At 72.1% G+C, this 14,420-nt stretch overlaps 3 protein-coding genes across 3 annotated transcripts in view; 1 reads left to right on the top strand and 2 right to left on the bottom strand.

Annotated features, from left to right (window-relative positions):
• Positions 1 to 1,083: 1,083 nt before the first annotated feature.
• On the top strand, positions 1,084 to 2,067 carry NTD4 (hypothetical protein; the record flags this gene model as incomplete). Its single annotated transcript, XM_009040373.1, has 1 exon — positions 1,084 to 2,067. The coding sequence occupies one exon, from the start codon at positions 1,084 to 1,086 to the stop codon at positions 2,065 to 2,067; it is 984 nt and encodes a 327-aa protein (XP_009038621.1).
• Positions 2,068 to 8,455: 6,388 nt separating this feature from the next.
• Positions 8,456 to 8,826, bottom strand: AURANDRAFT_28883 (hypothetical protein; the record flags this gene model as incomplete). The annotated part of the gene is made up of 2 exons (XM_009040186.1): positions 8,456 to 8,659; positions 8,746 to 8,826. Coding segments are annotated over 2 exons (285 nt in total), but the record flags the coding sequence as incomplete, so codon positions are not given.
• Positions 8,827 to 13,830: 5,004 nt separating this feature from the next.
• The window catches only part of AURANDRAFT_65302 (hypothetical protein), a gene marked incomplete at both ends in the record, with an annotated part of 6,868 nt that continues 6,278 nt past the window's right edge, over positions 13,831 to 14,420 (bottom strand). The window contains one exon of the mRNA XM_009040185.1: positions 13,831 to 14,364. Coding sequence (XP_009038433.1) covers positions 13,831 to 14,364 — 534 coding nt within the window. The remainder of the gene's footprint in view (positions 14,365 to 14,420) is intronic.

Here is a 14,420-nt window from a genome sequence, read left to right as displayed (position 1 = left end):
GCGCCGTCTTCCTCGGCGAGCACCACAACTCCGCCGCGGACCACCAGTTGCAGGCGGACATCATGGTCGCCGCGAGACGGGCGGAGCCGCGGCGGCCCATGGCCGTGGGCCTCGAGGCCGTGCAGCGGCGCTTCCAGCCCGTCTTGGACGCTTACGTCGCCGGCGACCTGACGCTCGCGGAGGTGGAGAAGCAGACGGACTGGGAGAAGCGCTGGTTCTGGCCCTTTTCGCGCTACGCGCCCGTCTTCGAGGCGGCCAAGAAGAACAACTTCAAGCTGTTAGCGCTCAACGCCGATTCCGAGGACCTCGCGCTGGTGGAAGTCGGCGGCCTGAGGAACCTGCCCAAGGAGACGCTGAAGAGCTACGTGCCCTCGGGTCCGATGTTCCGCGACTTCGCGAGCACGACGGCTTTCAAGGAGTACATCGCCTACGTGATTCTCCCGTCCTACAATTCCCACAAGGAGATGGGCATCCTCCGGCAGACCATCACGGGCGAGAAGCTCGACCAGGACATGCCCTTCGTGAACTTCTACAGCGGCCGCATGCTCTGGGACAACTCGATGGCGACGACGTCGGCGGCCTGGCTCGCGGCGAACCCGACGGGGCTGCTCGTGAACTGCATCGGCGCGGACCACGTCAAGTTCGGCGGCGGCGTGCCGAACCGGCTCGCGTACGTCGCGGGGCTCGACCTCGACGCCGTCGCGTCCGTCGTGCTCAACCCCTCCGTCGTCGACACGGCGGGGCCCCAGCTCGCGCGGCTCGCGTCCGACGAGGAGCGGCTCCCGCTGACGCTCCAGATCCGCTACGCGGCCAAGGACGGCGACGGCGGCATCCCGGTCGTCGGCGGCGACGCGACGCTCGACACGGGCCTCGCGGCCGCGCGGAAGCAGGTCCGCGCGGGGTCCCGCGTCCTGCCCTTCGCGGACTACCTCTGGATGTCCGCCGCGCCGGCGTAAAAAACTTCGATCGACCCTTTTAGCTTTGCGGCAACGTCGCGGCAACATAGCTTCAACATACAACGATTCATATTCTTGAATCGTCCAATCACAGCCATCGACGCCGCGCAAGCCGCTGCACGCAACGATGGAAACGGCTCTCGCGCTCGCCGGCGTCGGCGGCGTCGCCTACTGGGCGTCGCGCAAGCGGCGGCGCGGCGACGACGTCGACGACGCCTCGCTGGCGGCGAGCAAGCGCGTCGTCGCCCGGCTGCTCTGCGACGGCCACGGCATCGCCGACGTCGAGGCCTGCACGGCGAAGCTCGCGGCCCTCATCGCCGGCGGCGCCGGCAAGCTCACCGTCGTCGCCGACTTCGACCGCACGTTGACGACCGCGGACAGCGCGTCGGCGCACGGCGTCCTCGCGAAAGCGTTGCCCGACGCGTTCCAGAAGACGGAGAAGGAACTCTTCGCCCACTACTACCCCATCGAGAAGGACCTGGACATGCCGCTGGAGAAGAAAATTCCGCTCATGACGGAGTGGTACGGGAAAAACCACGCGGCGATGGCGAAGTACGAGCTGACGCGGGCGAAGATGGCCGACGCCGTGCTCGAAGCGGCCGGCCACGACTTCGAGCTGCGGGAGGGCGCCATCGCGGCGCTGGATCTGTTGGAGACGGCCGGCGTGAAGCTGCAGGTGTTTTCCGCGGGCGTCGGCGACGTCATCGACGTCGCGCTCGAGGAGATGTACGGCACGCTCGCGGAAACGACGACCGTCGTCTCGAACCGCATGATCTGGAAGGACGGCGTCCACGCCGGCTTCACGGAGCCGCTGATCCACATGTACAACAAATCGCAGAAATCCGTCGGCGCCGCGCTCGAGAACGCCGTCCTCGTCGGCGACTCGCTCGGCGACAGCACGATGGCTGACGGCGCGCCGGCGGGGCCGGCCGTCGCGCTGAAGATCGGCTACCTGAACGCGCCGAGCCCGAGCGCCGACGCGCGGGCCAAGTACGCGCGCGCCTTCGACGTCGTCGTGCGCAACGACGACGACGCGACCATGGGCGCGCTCCGCGCCGTCTGCGGCGCGATCGTCGCGCCGGCGGCCTCCTCGCAGAAGCGCGCGAAGTAGACGACTTAGATCGACGCGGCGGTTCGAGGGGGATAAAAACAGTTCTCAGGAGTGCATCTTCGCGTCGTCGCGCGCGGCGTCCGCGGCCGCGGGCTTGGCGTCGAGGGTCACGAGGGGCACGGTGTCCGCGTCGGCGAGGTAGTTGGCGCCCACGCGGCCGTGGACCGCGCGGAAGTACGCGTCCGGCGCCGTCTTGATGTGCTTCACGTGCGGCGACTCGTCGAGCACGAGCGTTTCGACGTCGTCGCCGCGCGCGCGCCAGGATGCGATGATGGATTCGTTCGTGGCCACGGACGAGATGACGTCGTTCTTCGCGTAGATCCAGACGGACGGCGCGCGCGGCGCCATGGCGTGGAACCGCGCGGACGACTCCTCCCAGGCCGTCGTGTCGATGAGCGACAGGTAGCCGTCGATGGCCCGCTGGGCCGCGCCGGCGAGGGCCGAGCCCTCGCCGAAGACGGCCGACGACACGCCCTTGGGCACGCCCTCGAAGTCCACGGGGCTGTCGTAGACGCCGCAGGCGACGCGGCCGTGGAAGTCGCCGCGCTCCGCCGCGTCCGGCACGAGCTTCTCGAGCTCCCAGAGCAGGTTGCCGCAGCTGTAGGCGCCGGCGGAGATGCCGTTGAAGATGACCGGCCGGCCCGCGAGCGCCGGCGCCTCGTGCAGGGCCTCGAGGAGCTCCGCGGCGACCTGCGTCGACGCCGCCGGGTCGATGACCTGCCGCGGCGGGCACGCCCAGGTCACGCAGTCGATGCCGCAGGCGTGGAAGACGCGCGCGTAGTGCGACAGCTGCTTCTGCGTGCTGCTCGTCCAGCCGAAGATGAGCGCCACGGGCGCGTCCGCCGCGCCCTTCGTCGGGACCGGGCAGGGCGTCCACTTGCACGATTCCGGCAGGGCGGGAGCGGCGCTGAAGGCGCGTTTCGTCGCGAGGGCGCGGCGGGCGAAGGCGCGCGCGGCCATGTTGTTCGTGGACTGCAAAAGCGCGCACGGCGCGTGGATCCTCGTGCTCGCGTGGTCCTCAAGCGGGCGACACACAATCACGCTCGTCCACGACGGCTTCGCTGACCTCAAATGGGAGGCAGCCCGTAAGTGCCGTCACGATGGTCGCCCTGGCGTATCGATGATGCCCGTCCACAACGCGTGGCTGGCGCTCATCCTGTGCGCCGCCTCGGCAAAGCAGCCGAGCGCCTACAAGCGCAGCGGCCTCGCCTTCTTGCGCATCGCCGCGTCCATATGCGCACACTGAAACCGGCATCGCACGTCTCACACAGCGCGCACCCGCGCAGGCACATCCCGAAGTCCGCCGGCGCGACGATCGAGACGAAGACGGGCCGGCGCATGGCGCCGCCGGGCGTCAACTGGCACTTCCACGTGACGTACCCGGGCCACAAGGCGCCGCGGAGCTGCCCCTACTGGCACGTACCGCCGCGGTACCTCGGCAACGCGTCGACCTACGAACCCAACTCGACCTGGTGCGTCGTGAGAGACCCGGCGGACCGCGCGCTCTCGGCGTTCAAGGAGCGCGTGGCTCCGGACGCCGTCGGCGACGCCAAGCAGGCGAGCGCCTGGCTCCTGAAGACGCTCGCGCCCGGCGTCTTCCCCGTCGGCCGCCAGTGCCACCTCGTGCCCCAGTCGACCTACGTCTTCGACGCGGCCGGCGCGCGGACCTGCGCGCACGCGCTCCGCTTCGAGCGGCTCCCCGACGAGTTCGACGCGCTCATGGAGCGCTACGGCGTGCCCTGGCGCTGGGCCGAGAGCTTCGGCGGCACGAACCGCATGCACCACGCGCCGTCGAACCTCACGGTCGCCGCCCTCGAGCCCGCGGCTATCGCGAGGGTGAGGGAGGTGTACCGCGGGGACTACTGCGCGCTCGGCTACGACGCCACGGCTTGCGGCCGACGACCATGACCGTAACATACAGTTAGGACGGCAGTCCACTACGGCGTCATGACCGTAAGCACGCAGTTAGGACGGCAGCTCCACGACGGCCACGAAGGTCGCGCCCGCGGCGTCCGTGAGGGGCAGGAGGTCCGGCCGGAGGTCCGCGGCGCGGACGACGTCGAACTTCGCGGCGGCCGGCACGCGCCTCTTCGCCGCGAGGGCGAAGTGGGACATGGTCGTCCGCGCGTTGACCTCGAGCAACCGCACCTCGAGGCCCGCGGCGCCGCGGACGACGGCGACGTCCGCGCCGCACGTCGCCGAGCCGCAGGTCCCGGGCACGTCGAGCGGCTCTAGGAACGCCTCGATGGCATGCGTTTCAAAAACAAAAGCGTAGACCTCGGCCGAGTAGCGGTCCTTCGGGTCGCCGAGGTGCTGGCCCGTCCAGCGCATGTGGTCCACGGCGCACTGGCTCACGCCGACCCATGTTCCGCAGTCCCACTCGCCCGTGAACTCGGCGACGACGTCGTAGAGCGGCTCGGCCGTCACCCGCCCGTCGCGCCGGAGCTGGTTGGCGAGCCAGCGGAGCGCGGCGCCGCCGTCGTCGAGCGCGTCCGCGACCAAAGCGCCGAGGCCCGACGACGAGTACTCGGCCTTGAGCAGCGTCCGCCCGCTCCGGACCGCGGCGCGCGCGTCGTCGACGGTCTCGCAGACGGAGACGTCGCTCCGGTAGCGCGCGACGTTGGACCGCCGGAGGTGGGGGCCGGGCACGCCCCAGGGCCGCGGGACGGCGCCGCGAGGCGCCTCCGCGACGAACACCGGCATCTCCTCCAAATCGACGCCCGCCGCCGCGAGGCGCTCGTAAAAGGCCGGGCCGGGGAGTTCCTGCGCGACGACGACGTCGCCGGGCCCGCCGAGGACCCAGGGCAGGGCGCCGAGGTCCCGCCGCAGCGTCCGGAAATTCTTCGGCGGCTCGCGACCCGCGGCGACGGCCTCGACGCCGACGGCGTAGTCGTAGGCGCGCGGCGGCTCCAGGCACGCGAGGCACCGTGTGATATCGGCGTCGACCCGCCCGCGCCGCCGCGCCTTCGTGGCCGCCGGCGCCGAAAAGGCCGCGGCGACGGCCGCGGCGCCGCCGCACGCCGCCGCGACGTCGCCGCGGCGCGCCGCGGCCGCGCGCGCCGTCGCCGCGAGCGCCTTGGCGGCCCAGCGCACCGCGTCGGCCGTCGCCGCGGGCCCGGCCACCGCCGCGACGGCCGCGGCGGGCGCGCCCGCGGCCAGCGCGAGATCCGCGCGCGCGGAGGAGCCCTCGACGACGCACGCGTAGCACGCCAGCGCCGCGGCGACGACCCCCTCGTCGTCGGCGCGCGCCGCCGCCGCGGCGGCGTCCAGGGCCCCGGCGTCCGCCGCCGCGCGCCGGTTCGCCTCGTGGTCCCGCGCGGCGAACGCGACGGCCCGGAGGCCCGCCGCCGCGGCCGCCGGCGCGCGAAGGCCGATGTCCGCGCCGCCGCTCCCGAGCAGCGCCGCGGGCGCCGCGCCGCACGCGTCCTGCATGCGCGTCGACCGCACGCACAGGTTCCAGACGCAGTGCGCGCGCCAGCGGAAGTCGCCGTCCGTCGCCGCGGCCGCGACGGCGGCGACGACGGCCGCGGCGCCGTCGTCGCCGACGACCGCTTTGGCCGGATCCGCGTCGCCGCCGAAGCACGCGCTGCCCAGGCTGCGGCAGCTCTGCGTCGCGAGCGGCGCCTCGCGGCTGTCGACGCGGTTCACGAGCGCCGCGACGGCGCCGGACGCGACGAGCGCGCCCCGCGCCGCGCCGCCGGCGGCCGCGACGTTGCCGAGCGCCGCCGCCGCCTCGGCCGCGACGCCCGGCGCCGCCGAGTCGAGCGCCGCGACGGCGACGGCGACGGCGCCGCCGAGCGCGAAGGCCGGGGCTTGGACGCGGTCCTTTTCGAGTCGAATTGCTTCCGAGCGCAGGAGCCTGACGAGCTGGAGCTCGAGGGTGTCTTGGCCCTTGGAGGAGGCCCAGGCCGCGGCGAGCAGCGCCGCGCTCTCGTCGCCGCGCAGGTGTTGCACAGCCTTGCGCAGGCCGCTGATGAGCGGCGGCGGCTTCACGCCAGCGTCGCTGGGCTTCATGGAGCCGGGCATGATCGATCACTCCATGCCCACAGCTCGCTGAAAATTGAGGTAAATGCCGCAGGGAAAGTGACCTTCACCTCGAGCCTAGGGCTGCCACCTAGCGGTTTGGGAGGCGCAGAAGCTGAGCACGCGACGGGCGGGAGCTGCCTGCGAGCCGGTCCAAAATCCCCTGGGAGGGACGTACAAAACACCATGTCGCTCCTCGAGTCGATGAACGACGACCTCGTCGACGTCATCGCGGGCTTCCTGCGGGGCCGCATGGTCGCGTCGGCGTCCGTGGGCGTGCGGAGCTGGGCGCGGCTGCGCGACAACCAGCGCTTCTGGTACGGCCGCTGCTGCGCCGAGCAGAAGCTCGCGGGCTGGGCCTTCGAGGACGCGGCGTGCTGGCGGTCCGCGTACGCGCGGCTGGCCGGGGCGGTGCGGTCGGGCCGCTGGGTCGCGGGCCCCTTCCGGCGCCACGGCCTCGAGGACCGCGTCGCCGCGCCGCAGCTCTTCGCGTCGCGGTACGGCGGCACGCTCTACAACTACGGCGGCTGGACGCGCGGCGGCCCGCAGACGGACCTCCGATGGGTCGCGAGCGCGACGGTCGAATCGGCGGCGCGCGGCGCGGGCGACGCGCCGCCGCTCGAGTTCGCCTACTGCCGCAGCGCCGGGCGGCCGGCCGTGAACGGCGGCGCGCAGACGCTGACGCCGCTCTGGACGGCCGGCGGCGCCGGCGCGCCGTCCGACGGCCACGCGGCGAGCTGCCTGAGGCGCGGCGGCGGCGAGGACGTCGGCGCCGCGCTGTCCCTGGTCGTGGCCTACGGCGGCGGCGGCGGCGGCTACCGCCACGAGCACAACGACTGGGCCGTCGGGGTGCTGGAGGAGCCGCGCGCGGGCGGCGCGCTGGACGAACCGCGAGTGCGCTGGGTCCGCGCGGGCGGCGCCGCGGGCGACGAGTTCCGCGAGCGCTGGGCGCCGCGGCCGCCGGCGGACGGCGAGCCGCTGCCGCGCTGCGCCCACTCGGGCACCTACGTGCCGAGCCGCTGCTTCGCGGCGGGTTTGTTCGAAGAAGGCTGCGTCGTCTTCTTCGGGGGCCACAGCGCGAACACGGCCGTGACGCTCGCCGCGGCGCAGTTCCTGGACGTCAAGACCTGGACCTGGCTCGCGGCGCGCGACGACGGCGTCGCCGAGGGCGACGTCGCGCCGCGCGCGCGCCACGGCCACTCGGCGTCGCTCTACGAAGCGCCCGAGGGCGCGTACTTGATTTTCGCGGGCGGCGGCGAGGGCATCATCCTCGACGACCCGCGGGAGTGCGTCGACGCGTCGGACGCCCAGGCGCTCTTCCTCGGCGACGTGTCGTTGGACGCCGGCGCCGTCGAGGGGCTCGAGTGGCTGCCCGTCGTCGACCTGCGCCACGAGTCGTACGCGCCGGGCCGGCACCACACGGCGGCCCCGGTCGGCGAGGCGCAGGTGGCGCTCTACGGCGGGGGCCACCGGCCCGACGGCGCGCTCGTGCGGCTGGATCTGGGCGCGGTGGTGGCGGCGGGGCGGCGGCCCGCGCCGCCGCGGTCCGTCGACCTGGTCGACGTCGACGGCGGCCGCGCGGCGCCCAAGCCGACGCCGCGCAAGTTCCACGCCATGGCGTCCCTCTACCCGAAGCTGCCGCTCGTCGTCGTCCACGGCGGCTGGCGCTACAACCCCCACTTCGACGATTTGTGGATCGCGGCCGTCGCGCCGGACGACGCGGACCTCGCCGGGTTCCGCGAAGCGCGGCGCCGCGTCCGAGGGGGGCCACTCGTCGCGGCGCGCCCGGGCCGCCTCCCGGCCCTGTTCTTTTCCATCTTCGCCCGGCTGCGCGGGCTGCGGCGCTTCCCGCGGCGATGACGGCGTCCGGTAGGCGAGCGGCGACGACGGCGGCGACGACGCCGAGGACGAGGACCGCTACTACGAGATGACCATCACCTTCGCGCCGCCGGGGGGCGAGCCGCGGGCCGTGCGCATCAACCGGGGCACGCTCCTCCAGCTGCTGGACCAGGGCCGCCTGCGGCTCCTCGAGGACGGCACGTTCACGCTCGACGACGACGACGACGACGAGAGCGACGACGACGACGACGAGAGCGACGACGACGACGAGCGGCGGTCGTCGACCTACGAGGACCACGTCGTCGACGACACGGACGACGACGACGACTTCCGCGCGGCCGAGGAGGCCGACGACCTCGACGACGACGACGACGACGACGACGACGTCGGTCCCGACGCGCCGCCGACGCCGCCGACGCCCAAGGCCGCCGTCGCGCCGCCGACGCCGCCGCCGGGCCTCTGACTTTGGGCCTTTGGCGGCGTAGGAGTAACCATGATTAGGCGACCCGGCGATCCCCCGCGCTCGCTAGTCGACGCCGTTCTCCTCAAAATTCTTGAGCGCGAAGGACGAGCCGCAGCCGCAGGCGCTCTCGGAGTTGGGGTTGTGGCTCACGACGAAGGCGCTGCGGATCATCTCCTCCTCGAAGTCCACCGTCGCGCCTCGTACGAATTCGATGCTGCTGTCGTCGACGACGACGTCGCAGCCGTCGCGCGAGAAGACGAGGTCGTCCTCGTCCGTCGGCGCCACCGCGGACTCGATGGTGAACTTGTACCTGTCGGGGACCGGGTCGGACACGCGCGCGCGCGCGCGAGGACCGTTTCGCGCGAGACCGCGGGGACGCCGGCGCCGCGCTCGAAGCCGGAGCAGCCGCCGCCGTCGATCTGGAGCCGCAGCCGCGCCGCGCTTCCGTCGTCCGCCGTCAACCGACCGATGCGCTGCGAGGGGGGGCGGGTCGTCGGCCGGGGCGCGGGGCGCAGGAGGTGGCGGCGCGGGGGCGCACCTTCGCGGCGCCCTTCGTGACGATGACGACGTCGTCGAGGCCCTCGATGGGCGCCTGGCTGAGATGCCGCGCGACGGGATGTCGGAGAGCGGTGCGGCCGAGCGCGGGCGCGCGTTGCGCTCGTCGAAGAAGCCGGAGGGATGGGAGCATCGTGGAGCTGCTGCTTCGTCCCGGCAACACGCGACGCGGTCGCCGCGCCGGCCGCGCCGCGGCCGCGGCGTCGCCCCGCACGCCGTCGGTGCGCGCGGCGCTGGAGCGCACGACCTCGGCCGAGATCCGCCCACCGCAGCGCCGCGTCAAACTACGAGTTACTAAAGGCGTCGTTGAGCCACGTTTCGGCGGTGGCAGCGCCGCCACGATAGGCGTCGTGGAGCCACGTTTCGGCGGCGTCCGAGGCGGCGCTGCAGCACGCGCACCCGCTGCACGAGCCGCCGTCGTCGAGGGTCTTGTTCCTGAATGCAAAGGTGAAGCTCCGTGGTCGAATTGCACCCAGAGTGCTACCGTTTACCCACGCCTCTTACGCGCCGCCGGCCTGGGCCGCCCCGCCGCCGCGCGGCCCGCGGCGGCGAGCGCGTCCCCGTCCGCCGGCGGGCCGAAGGCGCGCGCGGCGGTGACGGTCGCGGCGACCTGGTCCGCCGTCTTGCAGCCCGGGATGGCGACGACGCCCCCGTGCGCCGTGAGCCAGCGGAGCGCCGCGGCCGCAGGCGCGTCGCCGAGCCGGCGCAGGAGCGGCTTGAGCTTCGCGTCGTCGGCGCGTCCGAAGCCGCGTTTCGCCGCGTTCGGCAGCGGCGGCCGAAGCTCGCCGTCGACGACGCGCCGCGCGAGGCGGCCCGACGCCAGGGGCGCATAGGCGAGCAGGGCGACGCCGCGCGCCGCGCACCAGTCGTGGACGCCGTCGCGCGCGAACGCGTCTTGCGAGAGCAGCGACGCCTCGACCTGCGCGGCGCCGAGCGCGACGCCCCGGCGCTCGAGCCGCGCTCGCAGCCGTTCGAGCTGGGCGACGTCGTGGTTGCACGCGCCGACGGCGTCGCAGAGGCCCGCCTTCGCGACGGCGGCGAGGCCGTCCGCGGCGCGCTCGATCGGCTCGCAGACGCTGTGCAGCTGGTAGAGCGCGACGCGGTCGACGCCCAGACGCTCGCAGGACGCCGACGCGGCGGAAACGAGCTCCGAGGGACGGCCGCCGCCCTTGGTCGCGACGAAGACGTTCGTCGCGTTTCGCGCGAGCCCGGCGCCGACAAGCTGTTCCGAAAGCCCCGCGCCGTAGTCGTCGGCCGTGTCGACGAGGCCGCCGCCGCCGTCGACGAACGCGTCCCAGGCGCGCAGCACGCCGCGGCGCGTGAGCCGCGCGTCCCAGGTCCTCCAGCCCCACTTGGCGGCGCCCCAGCTCCAGGTGCCCAGGCCGACGGCCGGGACCTCCAGGAACGCGTCGTCGAGCGCGCGGCGGATGCGCACGGTCTCCGAGGCCTGTCCATTGTCACCAGCGCTGCCCGAGGTCTTCCCATCGAGCATCATCTCGTCACCATCGTTTCCCGCTTCACGGCAACATTCAACTCTCTTTTTGGTTGACGTTTTTGTGCGTAGCTGAGTGATTTCGGGCTTTGCCTCGGCGCATCGTCGGTCGTCAAAATGCCGCCGCGCCGCATCAAGAAGGACCCCAAGGCGCGCCGCGGCGTCCCGTCGCCATCCGCATACCACCGCGCGCCCGCCGCGCGCCCTACCACCCCCGCCCCGCGCGCCCGCCGCCGCGCCGCGCGCCATGGAAAACGCTCCGTCGAAATCGCTCGCGTCGGCGGAAAAACGACCCCGCTCCCTTAGGCGGACTGGCCGCGCCGCGAGGATGGGACCATGGTCAACCCGAACACGGAGGAGGGCCTGCTCATGAAGGGCCTCATGCACAAGCTGCCCGTCAAGGGCGAGGTGCCCGACTGCATGCTCATCGAGCCGTTCACGGAGGAGGTCGTGCCCTGCAACGAGAGCGCGGTCATGGCGGCCATGCCCCACCCGACGAACGGCGTGCTCATGTACAAGAAGCTGCCCGGCGACTGCGACGTCTTCAAGATGCACATGGCCGACGAGAAGTTCCCGGACCAGGAGCCCATGGTCGCGGTCACGTGCGACTCCGACGACCTGGGCAAGGTCATGGAGTCCCTGATGGGCAAGGGCGAGGAGATGCGCTACAAGAACCCGAAGACGGGCCTCGAGTTCGAGTGGACGACGATCCCGCCGGGCTTCTACCGATCCAACGAGGGCTGGAACAAGTCCAAGTTCGCGTCCGACTTCGAGGAGGAGGAGGAGAAGGAGTAGGGCGACGGGTCGAGATGCTCCGTTTTTTTCCGCCGGCGCTCGCGGCTCCGGGACCCGGAGCCGCGGGCCCGGCCGCTCCGCCTCCGCCGCGCGCGCGGCGGTCCCTCGAGCGCCGCGCGCGTCTTCTTCTTCGACACGTCCACTTTAAGTTACACAACCCGTAGTGACGGGGCGAGACTATTTTAGGGAGCGGCGGGGAACTACTACAGGCTGGCGATGCGGGCCGACGGTAAAATCGAAGCGAAGAAACACTACAGGCTGTCGACTCGCACGGACTCGTCGTCGCTGTGGCCGACCTCGTCGAAGCCGAAGGACTCGATGTGCTCGCTCGTCGGGAGCGCCTTGCCGTCGGGCCGGCTCGCGGGGTCCGACGCCTCGACCGCGGCGTCGATGACGCGCTCCTTCTCCGCGAGGAGCGGCCGCTCCATAACGCGCTCGATGATGCGCTCGTCCTCCGTCGTCAGCGTCGACGCGACGAGCGGCCGCGCGGGCGGCGGCGGGCCCGGCGGCAAGCCCGCCTTCTTCTCGGCGCAGCACTGGAAGAACATTTTTTGCTCGGGGCTGCCCCCGGCGCCGCGGCGCGATCGAGCCGCGCTCTGCGGGTCGAGGGGCCGCACAATGAATGATCCCGCGGCGGCGCGGCGTCGGGAGACCGACGACAGCGGCAGGAGAACCTCCCTCCGAGGTGCTCTCCCAGGCTCGACCCAGCTGCTGCACTCGACGACGGCACTGTCCGGTGCTCGTGAGCTCATGTTTGCTCTCGGTAGGATTGGGTCGCGTGAGCTGTGGCAGAACCTCGTCGTCTGGATTTGCCAATGCCGTCGACGCGCCGCGCAAAACGGGCGGCGGCCGCGGTCTACTCGAACCGCGCCCTCGCGGACAAGAACCTCGTGCGGCTTCTGGCCGAATATGCCGGTCCGGGGCGAGATCATCCTGTTCATGCGACCGATGATCTCGAGGATGCTCTTCGCGAGACCGAGGCGACCCACGCGACGCCTCTGGTGTTCGCCGTGGCCGTGGCGCCGCTTCGGCTCGTCTCCAAGGACTGGGCCCAGGCCCTCGCGCCGGGCGCGATTCACGGGCGCGCGTTCGCGCCGGCGCGCCGTCTCGCGGCGCGAATCGAACTTCCGACGGGCCTCGCGGCCATCGTCGCGAGGGACGTGCTCGCGTCGGGCTGCACTGAGGAGGAATGCTGGGATTACATCTTCACCGGAGCTAACCCGTGGGAAGAAGAGGAGTTCTACGTGACGTCGTCCGTGCTCGCGTGGGAGCCGCGACCCGCGACCGAGGAGCTCTTCGCCCGAGCGCAGGCGGGCATGGCGTTCCAGAGCGCGGCATCGACATGGGGCGGATCATGTGAGTGCTGCAGCGGCCCTCTGATCTCTGGGCTGCGCGGGAGTTTCGCGGACGCGCTCGTTCAGCGGGAGTGGCTCGTGAACGTGTCCAAAGTCGTCCTCGGCGATCGGCACCACGGCCAGGGGTCAAGCCTCGCCGCAGTTTGGGATCGGCACGCCTCGTTGATCCAGTTTGCGCGCGAGCTCTTGCCTCAAGGTAGCATCATGGACGAGCCGCCCCCGGCTGCCCAGGGCGGGGCGCCTCCGCCGAGCGCCGCCCCAGGAAATTTCTCGATACACGCCCTCCGCGCCAGCGCCATGCAAAACAATATACTGACCAAAAGTTGTGTCAACGATGCGTTTCGCGTGATACCGCTTGCGTTTACTACCGGTGATCTGCGAATGGAAGAAGCATACGCGTCTGAGTACGACGAGCGCGAAAGCGTGTGCTTTCCCGGAGGCTTCGTCCTCACGGCCGCCGGCGAGTGTGTGCCTTCGGCGTCTCGTGGCTGGGAGGGAGGCCCCGTGGGCGCGGCGGCGGCCCTCGAGGCCGTGGCCGCGACCGAGCAAGACGCACTGGACGAATTAGACGTCGCGGAGTGGGACGCCGCGCGTAGCATCGAGGCGCTCGCTGCGAGCCGCGCGGCCTACACTGCTATGGCCGCCACTCTTCGGCGGTCGTCCCAGACGCCCGCTCTCTACGCGCTCTGCTCGATGCGCGCGCTCGTGGTGGCGCGGCGCGCGGAGCCCCGTGGAATGTCTGGCGTTGGGCTGCTTTGTCGGGCGGATTTACCGTTGGACGTCTTTCGTCTTTCCGCGAGTTTCATCGGCGACAGTGGCGCCGGCGCTGGGCATCAAGAATCATTGATCAGACTTGACAGCGTGGACATCGAGTTCCGTCGCGTCCCACGTTCGACGACGCATCCGCAGGAAGGCAACTCGGAAGACTATTATGGCAGCGAGTCGATCGTCCCGCGAGTGGAGATGATCTTCCGCCCTGAGTCGCCGACTGACACGCGTCAACTCAGGATCTCAGGCTGGCTCTCCGGTTTCACTTCGTATCATGATTATGACTACGACTTCCGTGACGACCGATCGCCGGACAAGAAGGCGCGCGTGCTCGAGCCGCGGTCTCGACGACAAGTTCCGCGCCTCCGCGATGCCGCCGCAGGTGGACCGGCAGTACCTCGATCGGCACTGGTAGCACTAAGACATCCGGTGATCGAAGTTAGGAACAAAGCGAAAGCGAAGTCTCCGAATTGTCAGTGCGGCCGCGTGCGCGCCGAGGTCGCGGCGCAGAGGCCCGCGAGGGCCGCGCCGCGGCGCCGCGAGCGCCGGTAGCGCCCGTAGCCGAAGTCCTCCTCGGCGTCGAGGTCGAGGTCGACGTCGGCGTCGTCGCCGAGGACGGCGGCGAGCTCGTCGAGGGCGTCGTGGTGGCTCGCGGCGGCGCCCGGCGGCGCGGCCTCGTCGAGCGCGACGCGGAGCCGGCAGCGGCCGTAGGCCGACGGGTCGACGCCCAGGGCCCGCGTCCCCCGCGGGTTCGGCGGCAGTTTCGCGAGCGCGCGGCCGAGCAGCACGCGCGCCTCGACGTCGCGGCCGCCCGCGCGGAGCACGCGGCCGACCGCGAGCGCGCGGTACGCCGCGCACGCGGCCGCGAGCGGCGGCGGCGCCCCGTCCAGGGCCAGGGCCAGCGCGACGGCGGCCTCGACGAGCTGGGCCCGGGGCGTCGGCGCGCCGCCGGCGCCCTCGGCGTCGTCCGTCGTCCACGGCGCGCGCGCGCGCGCGTCGGCCCAGTCCTTGGGAGGCGACGGCGCCGCGAAGGACCAGCGGGGCCTCCGCGGCGGCGCCGCGG

This window comes from Aureococcus anophagefferens (genome assembly GCF_000186865.1).
Source record: "Aureococcus anophagefferens unplaced genomic scaffold AURANscaffold_14, whole genome shotgun sequence".
NCBI lineage: Eukaryota > Pelagophyceae > Pelagomonadales > Pelagomonadaceae > Aureococcus > Aureococcus anophagefferens.
The sequence above is the reverse complement of the archived record's forward strand: the minus strand, read 5'-3'. Positions and strand labels throughout refer to the sequence as shown.